Genomic DNA, 23,420 nt, shown 5'->3' on the forward strand with positions numbered 1-23,420 from the left:
GCATGGGAAGATGGAAATGTATAGCTGTCAGCATTTGCCCTAAGGCATACCTGTCAACTGACCCGTATTCTGCGGGTGTGACCCGAGATTTTAACAATTCTGAGGAATCACCCGGGACACCCGCCGGGTCATTGAAATAACCCGGGAATTCCAAAAATGACCTGATTTCACCCGTATTTCTTAGCCTTTAGATTGATTTCATAAGTAATATTTCTTTGACATACCGGCAAATTCGTAATTCTTCCATGAACAGGAAGATCATCTAGCTATTTAAACTGTCAAATTAAGTGACCCATTAAGTGCATGGCTTCACTTGACAGCTTTGGTGTCAAACACACTGTTAATTAAAACCAATTACCTTAGCTTTTGGTCGTAAATAAATTGCAGTATTCGTTTACAAACATATTTCAACTAGACAGTTACTTCCCCTTATTTGTCACCATTCAAAATTATTCCTTATATTTACGTTTTATGGGTGAAAAAGATAAAATCATACAAAATATAAAATTCAAATACATATTGGAAAATAACTTTTCATTATTTTTATACCTTTATACAATATTTGAGAAAAAAAATGAAAATTATTTTTTACATTCATACTTCCATTTATTTTATTATACTCAAATTTCCTCATAGTGAGAATGATAAAATGTTTATAGGCAACATAGCCAGTATCTCAAACATTTTTGAATATTACATTTGAAGAATAAATTCTTGTATTTACAAAAAGTGGAGAACATAAGACTGTGTTACAAATTTATAAAAATCCTCAAAAGTGCAATGAAATAATATTTAATAGGATTTAAAATGACTTAACCAAGTGAGCATGCATTGATGTTTTGGTATCTTTGATATACATTATAAGAAAATGTACCATTAATACTGAAATTCAGCTCGAAAAATTTCGTACGCGTTATGACCTGAGATTTGATTCTTCAATGCAGGTCATGACCTGCATTTTCATCGTCACAGGTTGACAGGTATGCCCTAAGGTCATTTACTAAGCATAGGAAAGTGGAAATGGACGTACATATGACAGGTCACATTATAAATGCAAACTTGACAGTGTCGCTTATCTGTGCCACACTGGCGCCTTGGGGTCAGATATTAGTTTTCATATTTGTTTAATCTTGGCCTTTAAGAGTTTTTTATGAAGTTTTGCTCATATTTGAAGGCCGAATTTGGACCTATAGTCATTGTCTCATTCCTTGGGCTCTGCTGGATAATTTCATTGTCTATCATGCTACATCTCATTTTATACAGCATAAAGCATACTTTGTATTACATGTATATACTGTGGATTCATTATTATTCGTTGGATACCAATTTTCATGGATTTCGTGGGAATACACTGTAGATGAACCACAAAATTAAATGTTCAACGAACACCCAATTGTCTAAACGCTCAATAAGCTTGTAGGCAGATTTTAACAAAAGCATGAAATCAAATATCCACAAACATGTAAGTTTCCTTATTGTCGAGCCTTCGACTTTAGTCGAAAAAGCGAGACTAAGCGATCCTACTTTCCGTCGTCGGCGGCGGCGTCCACAAATATTCACTCTGTGGTTAAAGTTTTTGAAATTTTAATAACTTTCCTAAACTATACTGGATTTCTACCAAACTTGGACAGAAGCTTGTTTATGATCATAAGATAGTATCCAGAAGTAAATTTTGTAAAAATAAAATTCCATTTTTTCCGTATTTTACTTATAAATGGACTTAGTTTTTTCTGCGGGGAAACATTTCATTCACTCTGTGGTTAAAGTTTTTAGAATTTTTATAACTTTCTTAAACTATCCTTGGTTTGTACCAAACTTGGAAAGAAGCTTGTTTATGATCATAAGATAGTATCCAAAGTAAATTTTGTAAAAATAAAATTCCATTTTTTCCGTATTTTACTTATAAATGGACTTAGTTTTTTTCTGCGGGGAAACATTACATTCACTCTGTGGTTAAAGTTTTTAGAATTTTAATAACTTTCTTAAACTATCCTTGGTTTGTACAAAACTTGGACAGAAGCTTGTTTATGATCATAAGATAGCATCCAGAAGTAAATTTTGTAAAAAAAAAAATCCATTTTTTCTTTATTTACTTTTAAATGGACTTAGTTTTTCTGTGGGGAAACATTACATTCACTCTGTGGTTAAAGTTTTTAGAATGTTAATAACTTTCTTAAACTATCCTTGGTTTGTACCAAACTTGGACAGAAGCTTATTTATGATCATAAAATAGTATACAGAAGTAAATTTTGTAAAAAGATAACTCCATTTTTTCTGTATTTTACTTTTAAATGGACTTAGATTTTCTTCCAGTTAATACTTCATACAGTCTGCAGTTAAAGTTTTCAAAACATTTATTAGATTCATTAACTATCCTAGATTTTTACCAAACTTGGACAGAAGCTTCTTACAATCAAAAGATAGTATCAAGAGGAATATTTTTATTGATTTTTTTCCTAATTTTTGTTGAGCCTGTGATTTACAGCAAAAGTAGGCGAGACACTGGGTTCCGCGGAACCCTTACAAATTTTTAAATCCATGAAAATTGAAAACCATGAAAATAAATGAATCCAGAGTAAGCTGAAACTGAGGACATCTGAAGTATGTACAAGGCAACATTGAATTTAACAACAACAAAAACCTTTTCTGTTTTCATATGTACATGATGTATGATTGTAAAAATGTATTAAAACAGAAATGTAACAGAATTTTTTGCATCAGACTATTCAACTGATTTAATCAAATTGATCTTGTATGTAAAAACATGTTCAAGGCTGTTGCATACATTACCTGTCTTATGTTTCATTTCCATTACAAAGCTGTCAATTTCAGTTAATATCCCATCTGTCATCACTCTATAATGATATTTACATGTGAACTGACATAGTGATGTAGATATCACACAGATACTTTAAACAGCTGATTAAGCTGGTGTTTGACTTTTGAACAAGGTGAATTGAATGGTAAAAAATATATTTTTAATCTGTCAGAGATCCTTCACCTTGAGAACATAGACATGATAGATATTCAATTGGATTTATCAAATCGGGTACCATGTAAGTTTCATGTCTGATTAAAAAAAATAAAAAATGCATGAGATAAGATTTCTACAATTTTTAAAAGGTAGCACAATACAAAGATTTGTTTTCTTCCAATCACTAACCATTGAAATGCTGTAACTTTCTTATGAATGCATAGAAAATAATAAAAGAGGTATATATATAGATAGATAAAAGATTAATCTTTTAAATGAATGCACCATTTTTATTATGTAATTAATTATTATGTAATTAGTGGCAAAATTTGGATCAGTTCACTTGAATGAACCTTTAATATAAATCTCAATCAAGCAATTGAAACTAATTTAATAGATTTTTTTTCAAATTTTCTAGTTTAATTATTTTAAATCACATGATCATAATGTACTATAATGACCCTGTGTCACTTACATGTAGTGATACCCATATCCTAAAATAAATGGTTGTCTGGACTTTGTTTGGCTATTGTCTGCAGATGTCAGCACTTTTTTTGTTACATAATTAAGTGTGTCAACAGCACCAGTTTTAGGGTTTATTAGTGTAAATATGACTTACTTATGGAGTTTGTAGTAAATGTATGTTCCAGTTTAGCAATCTTTTTTGGCTAAATTATAAAAAATCAGTCCCTTTTGGTGATAAGTCTGCTCATGATATCTCTTCTCATGTTCTAGAATTTATAGAATGTCTTGAAAATTTGGATGCTGTGATGTCTTTTCAGATTTTTTTTAGCACTTTTCATAAACATGATAAAAAAAATTATATTGGTCACATATATGCATATTTTTATTTTGATTTTACCTATAAAGCTTAATGTTTGTAATTTTTTTTTATACCATTTTAGAAATTGAAAAAGAATTCATCTACTAAATTTGGTTCAAACAATTTTTCACCTCTTAAATTTTAGACTTGAAGTGATCAACACCGTTAAATATATTAGAAAAAAATACATGTTGCATTTCTATACTTAGAAAAATTATTTCATGCCAGACAAAAATACATTATTCTGTCAGCCTTTACAATAAACAGGGAACATAGCACCCATTAGTGGAAAATTTTGGAAGAAATGAGCTGTTTAAAGAGCACATTGTGACATCTGATGTTCTATTTTCCTTACTTGAAAGTGTTTCGATTCATCATTAAATATTTATCATTAAAATTTCTATTTAGTCTGGTTTTTTTCATCATTTGTTACACAGTTTGTGTAAGGTAATGTAATGTTAGTTATTCTAAAGCCAAGAACATTACCTTCAATGAGACAATACCATATACATGATATAGACAAAGTCACATGATGAAAGTCAAAATCAGTTTTCTGACCATTCAGAAAATTAAAGATTGCTGTACAAGTAACTGTATGACTTCCGGTATTTAATGAAATGTTTTATACTTATATTGTTTTATTTTATTGCAGAAACTCATAAAGACAAGTTCACAACACAAAAAGATCCATTGGCTGTAGTATGGATATAAATTCATCTGTTTATAGTGCCACAATTCAACCAGATATGAATTCTTCACCTTTTGATACAACTGAACAGGACCAGTCAGTATTTAGAACACCAGAAAGTCCTACATGTATAGGTTTGACTTGTTCTAATCCATTGACCGTGAAGGTGGACCAAACTGACAGTCCTCATACAAACTCACAAATATCATCACCACAAAGTGTACATTGTACATCGCCATTAAGTGACCCATTTATAAGTAGTACATCAAATCTAGTTGATAGTGATTTTAATTTATTATCTAGTGGTCAAAACTTAACTTCATTTTCATCTGCCATCACTCATCCCACTACATCAACGATAGGAAATTCTGGAATGCATGTAGAACAATTATTAACTTGTCCAGTATCAACAAACATGATTCCAAGGATATGTAGTCCGCAGGATAGTTTGATATCCAGTCCAGTCAACGGAAGTGATACCATTTTATCATCTCCGGATGGCAATGTCATGGACTCTGCTAACACGGAATACACTCTTCTTGACCGTGCTGGACGTTTTAATATTAATGATAGTGATTCACCAAATTTTGATGGTGTGAGATTTGACCATGAAAATGATCATGGCTTTGAACAACTGTTAGACTATGTTGTGACAGATTCTGATTCCCATAAAGTGCCAAAAGTCCGACGAGACTCAGATGCACCTTCATCTATTAACAAGGAGGATGTGACAGTTGACAAGTTGTTTGAGGCTGATTTGGCCAATTCTACAGCGGAATTCAGTTTTAGTAAGTTTGGATCTGAAGTTTCACAAGGAATATTTACGTTTGGAGGAAACAAACCATCTGGAGCTGATACAACAAGTACAAACACAACTCTACTGGTGTAAGTTTTTTGTGTGATTGTCAATGCAAATCTATAATATCTGTCATCTTTGAAAATTAATTCAAAGGATCATATATACATCTAACAGGCAAATATTATAGAAACATACAAAAGGTTAAAAAAAATATACAAAAAACTATGAACAAATAGGAGTGTTTTCATCTTGTAGAAAAAATCATGATCAGATATTGGACACAAGCTGGTACTTTTGTCAATAACATGGAAATTAATGCAAACCAAATATTAACTTCCTCACTTAAGTTCGATACATTTTTTTTTCACAAAGGAAGTGCAGATTTTTTTTCTAAATCTGGTTGCACACATTTGCACATACAGTGTACTTTATGAATTCTGAGAAAATTCTGAAAGGTCATTACCAGCATTGAAAAGAGCAATACTGTTTTGAGTATGAATAAGATTATTTTATTCACTTCCTGGTTATGATCTAATTTTAAAAATCAATACTAAAAATGATACCATTTTCTCAGATTACACATGTATATTCCATCATATACATTTTAGATTGCATATCATTTCATGGCAGTTGAAGTCTGAAAAATACCGTTGGGAAATTTTAACCATACAGTTAAGCACCTTTGAATATTTTTCAACTTGTATCCTGACAGTACATGTAGGCTCTTATTCCATGTGATGTTATAATGAATTATTTGTCAAGCATAGCAGATGAAATAGAGGGTTAATTGTACAACACAATTTATTGAATGGGATTTCTATTATTTATACCACCTTGCTGTGTATTGTCTAAAAGAAAGAAAAACAGTCTTCCAATGTGATACTTTTGTATTTTATTGGAATTTTAGGAAATAATTTTTGGGGAAAGATGGCTTGAAGAAGCAGTCAATTCCCTTATGTTGTTGGCCAGAGTTCCATGCCCTGAGGTCAATCATTTTGTTTTAATAGTTTGGAAACCCCCTCAAAATGTCATACTGAAATTGATCTCAAGAAGAACAGATTGACTTTAAACAATTTTTTACACATTTTCCTTCTGTTTCTTGTGAAATTATCGTATATTGAGCTTTCCCTTACACTATATACACGTTTCTTTTACCGTCTGGAAAATCAGTATTACGTGAAATATTCAAAATATATCTAACCTAGTGACGTCATAGTTGGAATGCCACACAGGGATATCCTTTATTCATGATAAAAATGATTCACAGTATTTGTATACTAATTTAAAATCCGAATTTGTTTAATGTAAACCTAATGATGTTTGCTGTAGTGTATCCTGGTCCCCGGCACTACGTTCCAGGTATTAGCTATTAGCATACTCTCTCACGAGATTGGTATATATGTGTAACATACTTAATATTGCGATCGGGAACCAGTCTAGCTGTAGTGTAGATGATTCACACACCAGCATGCAATGCTTTAATCTGATGCTATAATTTGTAGGTCAACTTTCGCGGTAAACAATGTCAATGGGGATGCATAAGATTGGGGAGAGAAACGGTAGTTTTCATTCTTTTTGTAAAGTTCTGTTTTTAGAATCTTCCTCCAATTCAGGAGCGCATCAATTGATGAGTAATTATCCACTAAAATCAAAGTAAATGTATCTGAACACTTAAAATGTGACATTTAGTATATGATAATTATTTTTAAGTAGTCTTTTATTTAAATAAAATTTTGTGTACCAACATAATTATTGTAATATATTGGTTTAAAAAAAAGATAAAAAAAATAAAATGTTGCTTTTTGTAGTTCAATTCTAAAGTTATACCTTATTGAGATTGGGGAGAACAACTACAGTAATTATTCTTTCTGTCAGTCAGGGTACTACTTATTTAAGGGATTTTTATTTACTTGAAGAAGTAAAAAAAAATATACAGATATAAGTAAATTTGTAGGATACTTATACAAGTGAATTTTATTTACTTGTATAGGTAAACAAAATATTGGCTGAGTTATGTCCCTTAGACAATCAGATTTTTTTACTTGTATCTTCTTCTATTGAATTGGATTTCTTTGCTCTAATAGAATTTTGAATTATCTGCTCTTTGCAGCTGTCTTTACTAATCATTTCAGTGCAATTTCATAGACAATGAAAATCCCATTTGTCTGTTATCTTCAGAACACTGCTCATTTACAAGCCCCCAAGGAACCATTTTTGAAGGCCTTGCGCAAATACTTAAGATCTTTGCGCAATCAGTTTCTCTGTTGAAATAATGAGATGATACATTGAACTTTAATAAAAAAAATTGAGCAAACCTGGGAAAAATCATTAAAGGCATGATTTTACATCTCAAAACTTGAGTATTTTTGTGGGATTGTAAGAAAAATTTACTTACACAAGTAAATTTTTGAGAAAATTAAGGGGAGCTTATTTGAACATTATTTATTTACTTATATATGTATATCTTTTTTTACTTCTTCAAGTAAATAAAATAAACTTGTACAAGTAGTACCCCTGACTGTCTGTAAAGTTATGATTTTAGAATCTTTCTCCAATTCAGTAGCACCTCAATTGATGAGTTATTACCCACTGAAATGAAAGTTGATGTACCTGAACACTAAAAATGTGACATTAAGTATATATGGTATTAAAGTAGTCTTCAATTAAAAAATAATTTTGTGTACCAACACATTAAATGTAATTTTTTTTTTTATTATTTTTTTTTTTTTTTTAAATGTTTCTTTATTCATGAAATTACAAATATATACAAATATGGGATCTGGAAACAAACTTCACACAGCTTGTACATGTTGTATCAATCATATTGGATTTTATAAGTACATGTATCCCTGTATGAGAGTTGTAACTGGAAACTTTATTAATGGAAAATTAAAACTGAATAGATTTTTTACTCCTCACTTTCTTGAGAAAAAATAAATCTTAAGAGTACTGTCACAAAATTCTAAAATATATTTATTAAATTCAATTGAATTTTAGATAATTGACTCCCAACTTTAATCAAATGTTTTGATTTACAAGGTGCAGATATCATTGGTCTAAATTGTCTCTATGATGAATTCTTGACTAATGAAATAAAATAACAATAAACAACAATTAGTTTCATTATTGTCAACCTTTCTGTAGGTTCTAACTGTTCTTTTGCTCATTTTTTGTGTATGTAGACTATCAAAAGATACCCACAAAAAATAGAAACAGTGGCCGTCTTTTCCCTCAGAGCTCTTCAGCTCTTTGATTAATACATGTGTTTTAAAGAAAGATTTTTCAGAATCACTTACATTTATATAACTATATGTATGACTATGCGGCATGGGCTTTGTTCATTGTTGAAGGCCATACGTTGACCTATAGTTGTTAATGTCTGTGTCATTTTGGTCTAATGTGGACAGTTGTCTCATTGGCAATCATACCAATTCTTCTTTTTCATATATATACATGTATATATATTTTATGATTATGTTTTAGAACAAGTGCAATATCAGCACCAACTCTAACTACAATTTCAACAACTGCTCCTGTTACGCCAATTACAAGATCTCAAAGAGGTAGACACTTAAAGGAACCAAGTCTCTGTCAACAGTATCCCAGTAGAACTGATAAATATGAATTAAGAATACTGGAACAGCCTGAAGAACAACACAGAGCTCGGTATCTTACAGAGGGCAGTCGTGGAGCAATCAAAAATGTTTCTCAAGAAGGCAATCCTGCTGTAAAGGTAAATTAGTTGCATTGTAGATCTGAGGCTGATGGTCACATTTTGAAGAAACATCCAATATGGAATTTACCAAAATATAAGTGCTTGTAATAAAGATAAATAAATAATTAAAGCAGTGATTAGTGTACTTGATACATGTTTTTTTTGTTGTCAACATAGAAAATCTTTTCCTCTTAAAAGGTTTCTAAGGTTTTTTCTTGCTATTTTGGTCATTTTGTATAGACATCAAAATTTGGAATTGATTTTCTCACTGTCAAAAATTAAAATCAGAAACCACTTAACATGCTAAACCGGAATTGATTTTCTCACTGTCAAAAATTAAAATCAGAAACCACTTAACATGCTAAACCTGTATCAATAATATACAGTATCGACATTACAACTTTCATTCCTGTTTTGTATTCCTGACCCTGTTTTGTAAAAAAATTAACAGGTTTTTGTGGAGGGAAATAGTTCAACACTGAAATGGTTTTATATACCTTAATTGAAGTGCCATAGCAATGAAAGTTGCAACTTTTGATTCTGAATATGAAAGATGTTTTAAATTGATTGTAAACCACAACATGTACGAAATGAATATGGACCATAATTTGGTATTCGGCTTTTGGTTTCTTTTTGTATCCTTTTTTATAAGTTCTAAAACTTTAACTTTTATTCTGTGGGTTGTGTTGGTGTTAGAATAGTATTAATGGAACAATTGAGTTTTTCGAGAAAAAATTAATACATGTTGATTCACCGTTTAGGTGACAGGAAACTTAACAGGAAACCAATCTTTATTTTCTTTATTTTGCACAATATATTTCAAAAGACATAAATGAAAACCATTACTAGTGTTACTTGCTTCATGTTAATATTTAAAATCTATTTTCAATGTTAAATTAAAGTTTTTTTTAAACGCGACAGGAAACCATAAGAAACCAAAAGCACTTTTTTAGTTTTATTTTATTGCAAAATCTGCTTAAAATAATAAGAACAGTATACTTTTTCTTAAAATCCATCTTAAATGTAACAGTATTATAAAACTCCTAAATATGTGCTTGTTTTGAAAACAATTAGTACAATTTATTCAGGAATTTCCATATTTTCTTCATTGATACAGGATACCATAATCGTTGTATCTTGATGTTTTAGCCAAAAAAATGTATTTTTATTTGGTTTTGAAATTCCAGTTATATACAATTTATTCCAAATCATTGGCAATGTAAAATTCTTTAAATCCAGTAAAGAAAAAAAACTTTTAACTTGGAATTAGAATCTTTAAAATAGGCACCATGTGATATTTGTGACCTGTACACCATCTACATGGTTTCCACATTTTAACCTACTTTAGTAGGCTAAAATCAATAAAGTACTTCCTTTCAAGTCATGCATGGTAAAAGATTACTTTTCCTTTGACAAGTTTATTGCGTTCCTGAAAAGTGTTTGCAGAACATGAATAAAAAAAAATAATTAAAAATTGTGACAAAGATACCAACTTTGTACATTCCAAGTGTAACGGTATATTAACATGTATTTTTTATTAAATTATCTTTATTCACCTAAAATATCCAGTAATATTTACTGCTGAAGCAAAATCAATCCAACAAACATCGGCACCATGATAAGAGACGTAATTTCGATTGAATTTTCCAAGGACCCTTTACATCGTTATTGGGAAACCAAGTGTGTTAAAATGTCGGTCAAATCTGAAATCGATTTTGTCAAGTCATTGGGCATTTATTTTCACACAAGATCGTATGTAACATTATGCACATAGGAAAAATAATAGACCCCCGGCGCAATCTCTTTGAAAATTGTATTTTCCTTTTAAAACAAGACGAATCAAGTCTACAGATTATGTTTGCTAACATCCTGATGGAAACAAAAACAATGTTTAGACCTAGTTTTTTGTATATCTGGCTGTAAGGGTGTGATCACATGTTAGTCACATGTTTCACATATGACCGAAAATGATTAGAACTCAATGACAAAAACAATTTTAATAAATAACTTGACTTCTGTTTCGTGTGAAATATAACGCATAACGATAACGTCATTTTCTAACTTAATTATTACGAAGAACAAAACAAGAATGTAAATCATCTCTGATTTACCTGTTTGAACATCTCGCGAGAGTTCATATTTGCATATTGTTGCAAAGAATTCTTTTACAACAAAGCAGATTACACCATCTAAAATTTGCGTTACGAAATGGGAAACCAAAGTAACGACAGTGTTCTTACACCTGCTACAGAAATACTAATAGTTCTTGGTATTTTCTTCTCACTATTCTTATTGGTTGATCTTCTTTGTTATTTGAAAGCAAAAGTTACAAATTTGCTGGTGAGGATTATCTATAAATCAGTCAGCGTTATGCACTTAGGAAGCGAAAAGTAACGCAAGAAACAACACAAAAATACGGTTGTATAATCTTTGAAATTTGTTAATTTCAATTTTTTTTCTAGGGAAGAGTAGCGTACACTTGTATATTGATAAAAATAATGGCATCTTTAGATGTAGTTACAACTTTTCTTACAGTAATTCACAATTTTATCACTTTTCTATAGTTATAGGAAACGAGCCCAATAGCAAATTATGGTCCATATCTGAATTACGGTACAAAGAATACCCGGTATTATTAAACCCAACAACATTTTTTGTAAAGACAGTTGATTGTTGATAACTAAATTGAAAGTGGAAATAGTTCATGCATACTCATGATACTTAAGATTTGTCAATTGCTTAGAATGTTGGAAATAAAAAGTAAACAAATTCTTAATATTAAAGTTTACATTTGCTATTTCAGTTATTTGGTGAAGTAGAGAATGCCACATTACAAGTATTTATTGGAAATGATCAGGGTAGAGTAAAGCCTCATGCTTTCTACCAGGCCTGTAAAGTTTGTGGTAAGAATTCTACTCCATGTCAGGAGAGAGAGATAGATGGAACAATTGTTATAGAGATGGAAATGGACACAGCCAATGAAAAAACTTGCTCGTAAGTCGCTCCCATATACCACTACAGATATGTGTCTAAAAAAATGTTTATACTGAAAATGGTTACTATTTATATGTACAAAGAAATCAAAACATCATGATTATTACTACATGCATTCTATTTTCAGATCTGCATTTATTAAAATTTCACTGGTTTCTTTTACAGTGTTTTAGATTTTCTGTTTACATGAACTTTATAGCAGTTTATAAAACTGGTTTTGCATAAATTTTATAGTTTCCAAGCTATAATACAATTTATGGATTAATTTGGTCAATTGAATATTTATTTTATATTCATGAAGTGTCGCCAACATGTCAGACAATAATTCAAAAACGCTTTAACCAATATGCATGAAACTTTGGTGAATTGTTTATATCTATTGACGTGAGCTCTCTTTAGTTTAGTATACATTTCCTATGTACCATTTTAGAGTTTTGAGGATTTATTCATTAAAAGGTGGGGATTTTCCATTTTCTGAAAATGACTAAAAAACATTTTCACCAATTTGCATGAAACTCTTGTGAATTATTTATATCTATTGACTTTAGCCCCCTTCGTTTTCTATAAATTTCGGATTTACTGTTTCCAAGTTTTGAGGTTTTATTCATTAAAAAAGGTTTTTTTTCCAGTTTTCAGACAATAACTTGAAAACTATTTCACCAATATTAATTAGCAAGACACTTTGGTAAATTGTGTATTACTGTCGACATGAGCTCCTGTTTGATTTTTATTAATTTTAGACAATACGTTTCCAATTTATGGGGTTTTATTCATTATTAAACATTTTAAAAGGAGGATTTTACAGTTTTTGGACAATAACTCAAAAATGCTTTCAGTATTTTGAATGAAATTTTGGTAAATTGTTTACATCTGTTTATATTGTTAATATATATTGTAAGCTCCATTTTGATTTTTATAAATTTTAGATTTTTTCCGTTTCTGATCGCTTGAGTTGTAAGATTTTATTTGCTTATAGTCTGACAACAGATTAACTAAGAATTGTGCAACAGTATATAAATAACACATAGCTGAGAGGGTGATAGAGCAGATTGGTACCCCGAGAAAACATTGTCAACCGCGGCGAAGCCAAGGTTGACAATGCTTTTTCGAGGGGTTCCAATCTGCTCTATATCACCCTCTCAGCTATGTGTTATTTAATTTATTATACTGAATGTCCTGTCATTATTGGCTTTTGCAGATTACTTTTATTTTAAAATACTTTGTATGACGTCACGTTCATAACAACGTTACGGTCATTAGAAAAAGAAAAAAAAAGTCAAGCAAGATGTTTTATTTTATTTATTTTAACAGTCGATAATAAAAGCTGAGCCAAAACGTAGAACTTAAGCATTGTATTTAATTCCTTGATGTAAATTCAATTCATTGTTCTATGAATTATCGATTTCTGATTGGTCTAGACGAGAGGGTAACATTAAAAAAAATTGTCACCCGGTCAGCCATGTGATAGAGTAAATTGACACCCTCGTCTTAGCCAATCAAAATATGGCATTTTAACGTGAAGTATAATAACACATTATATTGCACAACAGCAAAAAATCTTTAATTGAATATAATATGTCAAGTATTTAATTACAATCCAAATTCCGACTTGTATCTAGCTTGAATATTGTGTCCATTTTTGCCCCAACTGTTCAGTGTTTGACCTCTGCAGGTGTATCCAGCTGTACTCAGGGAAGCACTTTATTTTCATAATCATGATAATAAGAAACATTCACATGTTAACTTGTTTGCTGCTGTCATATTGGGTGCTTAACAAAATCTTTAGATTCCATATTAAAACAAGTAAAGCATGTTAGCAGAAGGTGCATTTTTCTTCCGAAACTATTTTATCATTGAGAAAACACAACTTTGCATTTAATATGTATAGTTTAGTTTACATACATTTTTGTTTTTTTACAGAATCGATAATGTGGGTATTTTAAAGCTTAGAAATGCTGATGTTGAAAATCGAGTTGGTATTCAGAAGGCTAAGAAGAAAAGTACCAAAGCTCGATTGATCTTTAGGGTACAGTTTCAGAAACCTGATGGAAACATTCAGATATTACAAATTGCTTCTCGTTCAATCAACTGCAGTAAGTCATTTTTAGATATTCATTAAATATCTTTTTTTTTCTTCAAAATTTTACAACTAAGATTAATTGGGAAAATTAATCCTGTGTGTAAATTTGATCTTAAAGGAAGATCATGATCATGGATAACATAAAAGAATGGCAAGTCAAAACTTACAAAAAAGTTCTACCTCAGAAATGAAAAAAATAAGCTGGTCAACGAAGACCAATAACTGTCCCAAAAATTGGACTTGAAAAATATCTCAAAACCAATATTTATGATAAAAAAATAAACTATAAATTTTAATAGATAAAATAAATTTGTATAATGGTGAGATACACATCATAATGAAAAATTATATGGGACCTTCCATGTGGTCAATGACATCTGAATTAAAAAAAAAAAGATATTTTGTATCATAGGAGTGCACTCTCATGAGATTACAATTACATCATTACTGATGCACTGTGTCTGAGCTTTTTGATTTTACATTTGTCTCATGTTTTTTTCACATTTTGTATACAAATGTCAATGAAAGTTGCCAAACTCAAATATTATGCAATAATAGAGCCAATATTGACCCTTTGTGAACCAAAGTACCTCTTTAGATTCTGCAGAAAAATAAACCACTCGACCGTATCAATTTAAAGCCTCAGAAAAGATATACTTAGATAAAAAAAGTCTGCAAAAAGGGCAATGAAGTTACAGTGTAAAAAATGGTTTCAAAATTTTGAAGAAAATGTTGGAATGAAGGTGTAAACATGGTAAAGCTTTTGCCACATTACAAAATTAACCATTAGCATGAGCTATTATATCTGTATTAACAAAATTGTATGATGTATGTCCTAGTTATAAGAAAACAAATGAAAATTCAATGTAGTCTTGGGATAAACTGTTTAATTTTACCACCAACATTATATTTACAGCTCAGCCTATAGGACAACCAGAGATTTGTAAAATGAGCTCTAGAGAATGTACTGTCAATGGGAATGCTGAAATGATCATGATTGGAAAGAATTTCATGAAGGGGACTAAGGTTTTTTTCCAAGAATTGAATGGTGAAGATGGTCCAGTTGTCTGGGAAAAAGAATCAGAATTAGACAAGGATTTTTTTCAACCAGTATGTATCATGGATACAATTCCTACTTGATGTACTATACTATAGATTAAAATAATATTATGTGTGAATTTTCATTGTGATTGTGGAACAATATTCAATGAGAAACTTCATTGGAAATTTGAATTGAGATTATTGAGGGGGGTGGGGGGCATTTTTTTGTTATTTCATATTTCAGAAATTAAAAAGAATATTTTTCATTTATTTTTGTCCCTACTGTTCCAGCTTGGACCTTTGGGGTCGATTCTAGCTGCGCTCAGTGAAGCAATTTATTCTTTTTGCAAAACGTAACAGAAGCAATTTTTGCAATCATATAAACTTGGCAATAAATTTCTTTCTAAGGGACAAAAAAACATAAGTAATGAGAGTCCAATTTCAATTTTTGGGATGATATATATATTATTTCTTTTCTGTATCATATAAGTGTATTACACATATATCTTGATAATCTTCTACATGTATGACAAGGATACAACTATAAAAATTGCAAATAACATGGATTTTCACCAATTGCATATAGGTCATAGATTAAAATTTTAGCCTTCAAAAAATGAGCAAAAACCATACCATATAGTCTGCTATAGAGGGTTCTGATATGCCAAAATATGAAAGAATTTTAACAAGAGAAAAACAAATGACCTGATTTATGACAAAATAATAAACATAAACTGATATAATTGACAGCAACAACAGATAACCACTGAATTCATGGAATTACAGATTTTTGACTTCGTTTGAATTACAACATTTCTATTATACTATCAAAATTATATGCAGGCGAGCCCTATCTCTGTGTCAATTCTTTATTTGGTATATATACATTTCAGACTCATTTGGTTTGTACAGTTCCTCCGTATAGTGACACAAGTGTAGCTAACAAAATAACAGTGCAGGTAGTGGTCAGATGTAGTGGTAAGCAAAGCGAGCCCCAGACCTTTACATATACACCAGGTAAGATAAGTTCTATCATACAACAATTTAAACAAATCATTACCTACTGTTGGCCTTAAAACATCCTTCATAAAGTGAGTGCTATTTCTTAATTTGTTTATTGGTAAATTTTAAGTTCATTTTCAAGTAAATGTTGAATTGTGATGGATTCATATTTAAATCATTTTGACCAAATTCATTAGTGTACCAGCTGTGAAGTTGCTGGCATTTTTCAAGAAATCAATTTCGTCTTACTGTAAATTATCTGAATTTGTAATAATTTCTTTTTCTACATACTGTTTATTAAAATTAAATGTTTTATTTTATGTAAATATTTTCCATGTGTCTCATGTTGGTAGAAGTGACCTGAATTTGAAATCCCTGCATATGGTCCCCTGCCCAAAATTGAATGGACTCCCTTGTTTGTTTTAGAATGAAACCATTGACTATGTTTAACCATGTTATAAATTAGACTGGCTTCAATATGCATGTTGTGTGATGCCATATGCAGGCTAAATTATTACCTACACACTTTTAATTGCTGATGCCAACATGAGACGACTGCTCCTTTACACATCTCACATACACTCACTGTATCAAGGATGTTTAGTGATAGCTGTTTGCAATAGTGGGACCTGTCTGTGACATACATTGTCATTTTAATATACCGGTATATTGTCCAATGTCATGACTGTAGGACTTCCTAAGTCAATAAATAAATTTATAAATTCATGAAAAAATGTTAACATATATCTGTGTTTAAATGGTGGTCCGTAGATTGAATTACAAATATCCCATGATTAATATAAACCAGTGAAAAAAGCTTAACAAAAATAGAACTTTTATGATACCCAAACATTACAGTATTCACATAGCTTTCTTATGCCATTTAAAGAACATGTGCATGTGCATTAAAATTTGGTATTGTTTTAATGCTACTGAATATCTCTATTAGCATTAAGGTGATGTACATAACATTAACACCTCCTTTTAATGGTATGTAAGAATTCACAGTTTCAGGATCTATGCATTCTGGGTAAACATGTACGCCAAAACAATTTGAAATTACCCATGGTCTTTTAGATTCTAAAACTTTGAATAAAACCATCACAAATTAGGTGGGTTTTCAACTAAGGTTTGAGGTCATCAAAAAAGTTCTGTTCTTTGCTGGTTGTTTTTATCAGAAATGTCTTATAAATATTGTGGGATATGTGTGAAAACTTCCATTAAAACACAGGGTAGATGTGTTTTTGATGAGAACTTTTGGTTTATCTCTGTTTAGGGTTGCAACAGCCATCAGGGTCGATTCTGTTGACAAAAATGGCTGCAATAAACTGTCTCTTGAGAAATTTGGGGCTGTATAAATATCTACAATAGGCATTTCTTTTTTCACTTGAAAAATTTAAGGTATTTGAAAAGACAGATGTGTTAGGTTATACAAGGAATGGTTAATGCAGTCATTTTTGTCCAACAATCCCCAATTGGCATCTATTTTCAAGCACATTACAATTGTATAAATGTCTTAATGAAACGTAGTTCAGTTTCAGCATTTTCCTGCCAAATTTAAAGTTTCAAGGATTTCTTGATATCTAATATGATTAAGATAATTGAGTTTAGATGCTCTTATGCTCTTTAAACTTGCTTCAAAAGTTAGATCTTATTTTACTGCAAGTTCTTATTAAGCCATTAAAGTTCCAGAACTGATTGAATACTCCAAAAAAAAATGCAAAATCAGCGCTTTCAAATTTTTTTTTCAATACAGTTTTTAAGTGTTATTTTTATTCAGTTTTGTCAATTGTTTATTTGGTACTTACAACTGATACTAAAACAATTCAGTTTTTTTTAAATAGTACTCAAAAGACACTATTTCCACTAAAAATAAGTTCAAGTATGGAAGTAACAAAAATTAAAAAAAATACATTTCTTTTGTATAACTGTTGAGTATGAATTCAGTAGATGGTAGAAATGTACCAGCAGACTGTAAGTAAAGTATTTTTAGTGAATGAATTTTGGTGTTCAAACTATTATCTAAAATTTTTGGACATTTTATGAACTGCTGTTACAAAGAGAATATTTTTTAATAAAAACTTTAAACTTTTTCCAAATTTTCTTGCAGCTGTTTTTTAATTTTTAGTTCCAAGTTCCAGATTTTTTTTTTACGTGTATACAGATTTTTTTTTTTACGTGTAAACATATGATATCTAATGATAGCCATGTACATTCCATGTCTCAAGCTATTAATCACTTTTAGTCTACAATTTTGGCAATATAAGTGCAATTACTTTATCCATCCATTTATACAACACATATTTTCACAAAACTGCTGCCAGAATAGAATCGCTTTATATTTGGTTGGTAGCTTGAAATTTTTGAGTTGTAACTTAAGAGGACATTTTTAGATCTATCAGATACTAACTTCCTGTTTGCTGATACTTTGAAATTTTCATTTTGTTGAATAAATTAAATAGATTCCTATATTTAACCAAATGCAATACTTGTAAGAAGCAGTTAAAAGAGCCAATCAAAATGATATTTTTGAAATTTCAAGAAATACAATATTTGGGAGGAAAATTGTTTTTGTGCTTGTGATTAAGGATGCTTTCATCTCGACTTAAACAAAATTGCATTACGTGAAGAAAAACAGAGGTCATCGTTGCAAGGTATTGTAAAAATTCCATTCTTTAGTTCAATTTATGTAACTGCATTGGTCAGTCATGAAAAAGAAAATTATACAAAATCAACGAAAATATTGCAAAGAACTTTTTATTTCATAATTATCTTAATAAATGTACTGTTAAATTTTGGTAAACAGATTTTGAATTTCGAAACAGCAATGTCTGAGGTTTTATTGGGATTAAGTGTTGGATGAAATAATGGGTAGGGATCTTACCAGTATTTGATGTTAGGAGATCTAGACATGGTCTTTCATGTTGTTAACTATAGGTCTAACTTTGTTGAAATATTTGATTGTAATCTCAATACACATAAATTTGACATCAAGTATTGGTACAAAAATAAACCTCGGACATCAGCTGTTTAGTCATGTACTGACCATTCCTCTTTATACATAAACCAGATTGTTGGGAGGGAATTTGCTAACATGTGCTATGATTTACCCTCAGAAACACCCAGAAAGAAAGATGATAGTGACCCAGTGACCTTGGGTCAAAGTCTAAAGGTTGACAGCAGCCATCCTCAGGTGGTTAAACTGTACTCTCAGTTATATAAAAGGGTGGGTTGTCTATCCTAGCAACATGGCAACCATTGTGTTGGTATATCTTGAAAATATTATACAGTAATTATACAGTGATAGTATTTTTAACATATTTGTCCCCCGCCGCAAAACAGTCTGGGAGGAGGTGCCAAGGAACATTAAAATTCTAAAATAAAGTACATTTTTCCCTAAAAGAAATCTGTTTATTGCTAACTTTTTGTTGGTATGTTATTGCAAAAAGTTTATCTAGTTCATTTTTAGTGACAACTTCCTCGAACATCACACCTTTAAAACATAAAAATAAGAAAAGAAATAAAAATTGCCTACCTACCTTCCCTATTTTTTATAAAGAATGTAACATTATACATACTTTTAGCTTTAAATTTTTAGAATAGAAAAAGTTAGAGGATTTAATATCGCAAACAGTGTTATAATGGTTATCTTTATTTGAGTTATGTCCCATCTTTATTTTGCTGGCGGGGGACATTTGGCTACCATGTAGCAATCGTGTTATGTTCTAAATTTAGCAATTTCCAGCATTAGAATATGACGTCCAGGGGTGAAATCAGGGCTTTGACACCTGCATGTTCAAAGTATTAGGTAAACAACAGTCAGTTAAATTGACATACAGTTCTTTGGATTTTGATATACTGTGGATTCATTTATTTTTCATTTGGTACCAGTTTTTGTGGATGTTTAATGTTGGGTTTTGCAAAAATTTGAATATTATTTTATTGAAATTTGTAGTTCATTGAAGATTTGAATTTGTGGTTCTGTAACCAAGAAATCCATGAAAAAGTGGTATCCACAAATTATTATGAATAGGTAAACAGTATTTCATAATCATGATAATGTCACTTAATAAAGTGTGCACTCATTTGATTATAATGATATTAATGGGGTCACCAAAATTAAGATTTAAGAGAAGAATATTAGCTAACAGTTGTATGTATGTTTTTTATTATATTTTGTATGTCTGATAATTTAGTTTAGTTTATACCAGAATTTCACCTTACATGTTTTAGTTGTATGTGTGATTTGTTTATTTTTCCTGACAAGTTCTTTATTGTTTTTGATAATAAACATTATAGTGTTCTGAATGTTGTAATTGCTAATGATATTACTTTCAAATTTTAGAATATCAATAGTTCATTACAATATTTGTTCACCTTTAATGTGCATTTATACATAGATACTACATTAATTAGGTTATAGATATATGTCCATCTGACTGACTGTTCACTGCTTAACTTTGTCATATTTGATTGTCTAGTAAATTAAACAGTAGATAAATCAAAAATTCTAACCTTAGATGCTTCTCCTAGTTAGTCTCTCATTTTTCAGCAAAAGCTCTATGTGAATTCTAAACTGAGGTTGCTTTGAATTAGATATCCGTTTATATGTAGAATTTTTTACTTATTTAAAGAAGTTAATATATCATAATCAGTTAATCAACCATCAACAGTGTTATTCCAGCCTGCACTACCCTATAGTTGTCCACTACATTTTCAGTTATTTTTGTCTGGAATAACAATGTTGTGCAAGTGGCCACAGGGGACCAGTAGCCTTTTTCACAAAAAAATCTTAAGTGCAAAATTAATCTTACGATAAAAATATTTAGTTTAATTGTCAAGGAATATTTTATACTTACGATAAATTTTACACTGAAGATTTTTTGTGAAAAGAGCTACTGATTTTAATTAAGGTTGGTTGTGCCTTTTGTATTTAATTTTTAAAAGAGAATGTTTCAACCTTGCTACTGCCAATTTTCATGATCTATTTACAACTTAAAGATTGAGATAAAAGTTAAGTTTTCTTATGATTTTTTAACTGTCCTATTTGTCTATTTTAGTTGTTTTTTGTTGTTGTTCGTTAAAAAAATATAGGACTTTAGTATTTTTGAAAGTATTGGTTATGACTATATTATGCTCACAAGGTGCAACTGTTAATTTGGTTCTCTCCTTCAACACTTTATCATCAGGGTCTTTTAATCTTTATGTTTATTAAACCAAACTAATACATAACAGGCATGGATGAGTTTTTTCTGGAGGGAATGAGCCATCTTTATATTTTACTGGGGGTTATGTTTGGTTGTATAGGTATTACTGGCATATTTAACTGGTGGTTATGATAAGTTTGGCTGTATACATTTTTTGTGTATTTATCACTAGTTTATGTTACACAAGACTAGGTTTTTATATACTGTAAAATGTAAATTCATAAATTATTATGATGTTTTATTAATGTGAAATGTATGGCAGTATCTAAAATTGCAAAAATAAAACTCGCTTTTATAATTTCAGAGTGATTTTTCTTCAAATATGTTTGTTATTGAATTGACTAGATTTCTTATATTTTCATTATTTGCCAGTGGTCAAGTATTCACTATAATAAATGCACACATAATTTTTTCTGAATTTACAGTAGCTGAATTATTCATAAGATATTTGTTACAGTACCTGTGTTCACATAAAAAGTTCAGTTTGTCTCAAATAGGATTCAGCAAACTAAAAGTTGTATTCATTGTTTTCTAAAGTAAAATACTGTGTAATGTTCATATTATACATTTGTTATACTCTTTTTATGTGGATATCAGCAAAATTCTAGTATCCAACATAAATGGTTTTTTTTTTCGTGCAAACAGGGTATACCAAGACAGCAGATTTTAAAACAATTTTCTTATAACAAAACTTAAACAATTCATCATTATTCCCATCAATTATGGACTATTTTGAAAATTTGTGATAGAACCTTACTTGATGACAAAAAGTTTTGTATGTGAACACAGCTGCATAGGTTTTTGAGACACAAATCTAATCTTGTATTTGAATATTTCCAGTGTTTCAAGTGAAGCAAGAAACTCCAATGGAGACAGATGAAGAAGAGCCTGTTCAACAGAACCTAGGACCATTAAATATAACTATAGCTCCAGGTACGAAGATATATAGTGAATAAATGTATCATTTTGTTTCTTGCAAATCTATTCTTTAGTTGTCATTCTTGTATTAACTTCAACACTTTTATTGTTGTTGAAAAGATTTCTTATTGAATCCTAAGATAGATGGGCTTTGAAATTAGTCAAACTTTCTGAAATGCATCTGATTGAGCCTTAAATTTAATATGTTGATAACCACAAAAGATAGATGGATATTTCAAAATCAGAAGAAAATATTTAAAGAATATTTAGAACTAGAACACATTAATGTAATATGAAAATAAAGCTTTGTACTAGACCAACTTGCTGAGCCAGATTTTAGCATGCTTTATACCCTTATGTATCAGTTCAAGTAAAATAATTTATTCAACAAGGGACAAATTCTAAACCTGTCAGCTATTGCTAATATTAACTGTTATGCAGAGAAGCAGCAAAAAAGTATGTTTTAATAGGAATCTAGGAATAAAACTCATAAAATGCAGCAATTAGATAAGCACTCAACCACTGGAATACTAAAGTCTCAACTAAACAAAGGTTATAACATAAGTACAAATACTTTAAATTCACAGACATCATCTTTCAATTGGAAGAGAACCAAAATTTGTTCATATTATTTACAGAAGCTTTAAGGTTGAACCAGCAACTACAAGAAAGTTTGGCCACCAGTCATGGTAAATTCCTGTTACCCGATGGGACCGTTCCAGGAGTCACAAGTATGCAGGTTGATCATCATACCTCAGACCAAAAACCAGGTAAGTTGTGCTTTATAGTATGTTGTATCATGTCTTATTTGCATGTGGAATATATCATTAGATGTCCTAAGGAAATGTATGAAAATTGCAAGCATAACAAAGTATAGGGCATGTCATAATGGGATATAGAGTTCTCAAATTATATTTTTTTCTGGTAGTTGTTGAAGAAAATCTGCTGATCCTCACTAGTATTACACATTAACCAAATTTTGTCAGTTCTTGCAAAATTTGGAGTTTAAAACATTTGGACCACTTCTTTTTCAAGAACTCTGTTACAAGTATGTGCAGTGTTCTCTTCTGGAAAATAGTTACATGGTTATACAACATATTTATACATACATTTAAAAACTGCTTTTGTTTGAATATATCATTATTTAAAGATACTGTGAAAAATATAGCACAGAGTTTA

General features: G+C 30.3%; 1 protein-coding gene across 2 annotated transcripts in view; it reads left to right on the forward strand.

Moving 5' to 3' along the window:
* Positions 1-23,420, forward strand: part of LOC134721304 (nuclear factor of activated T-cells 5-like) — a 42,107-nt gene that overhangs the window by 4,440 nt on the left and 14,247 nt on the right. For both annotated transcript variants that reach the window (XM_063584190.1, XM_063584191.1), the window contains exons 3-10: positions 4,450-5,370; positions 8,768-9,017; positions 11,803-11,993; positions 13,914-14,086; positions 14,990-15,183; positions 16,008-16,131; positions 22,164-22,256; positions 22,880-23,011. In XM_063584190.1, coding sequence (XP_063440260.1) covers positions 4,499-5,370; positions 8,768-9,017; positions 11,803-11,993; positions 13,914-14,086; positions 14,990-15,183; positions 16,008-16,131; positions 22,164-22,256; positions 22,880-23,011 — 2,029 coding nt within the window. In that variant the 5' untranslated portion in view covers positions 4,450-4,498. The remainder of the gene's footprint in view (positions 1-4,449; positions 5,371-8,767; positions 9,018-11,802; positions 11,994-13,913; positions 14,087-14,989; positions 15,184-16,007; positions 16,132-22,163; positions 22,257-22,879; positions 23,012-23,420) is intronic.

Source organism: Mytilus trossulus, chromosome 6 (genome assembly GCF_036588685.1).
Source record: "Mytilus trossulus isolate FHL-02 chromosome 6, PNRI_Mtr1.1.1.hap1, whole genome shotgun sequence".
NCBI classification, from domain to species: Eukaryota; Metazoa; Mollusca; class Bivalvia; order Mytilida; family Mytilidae; genus Mytilus; species Mytilus trossulus.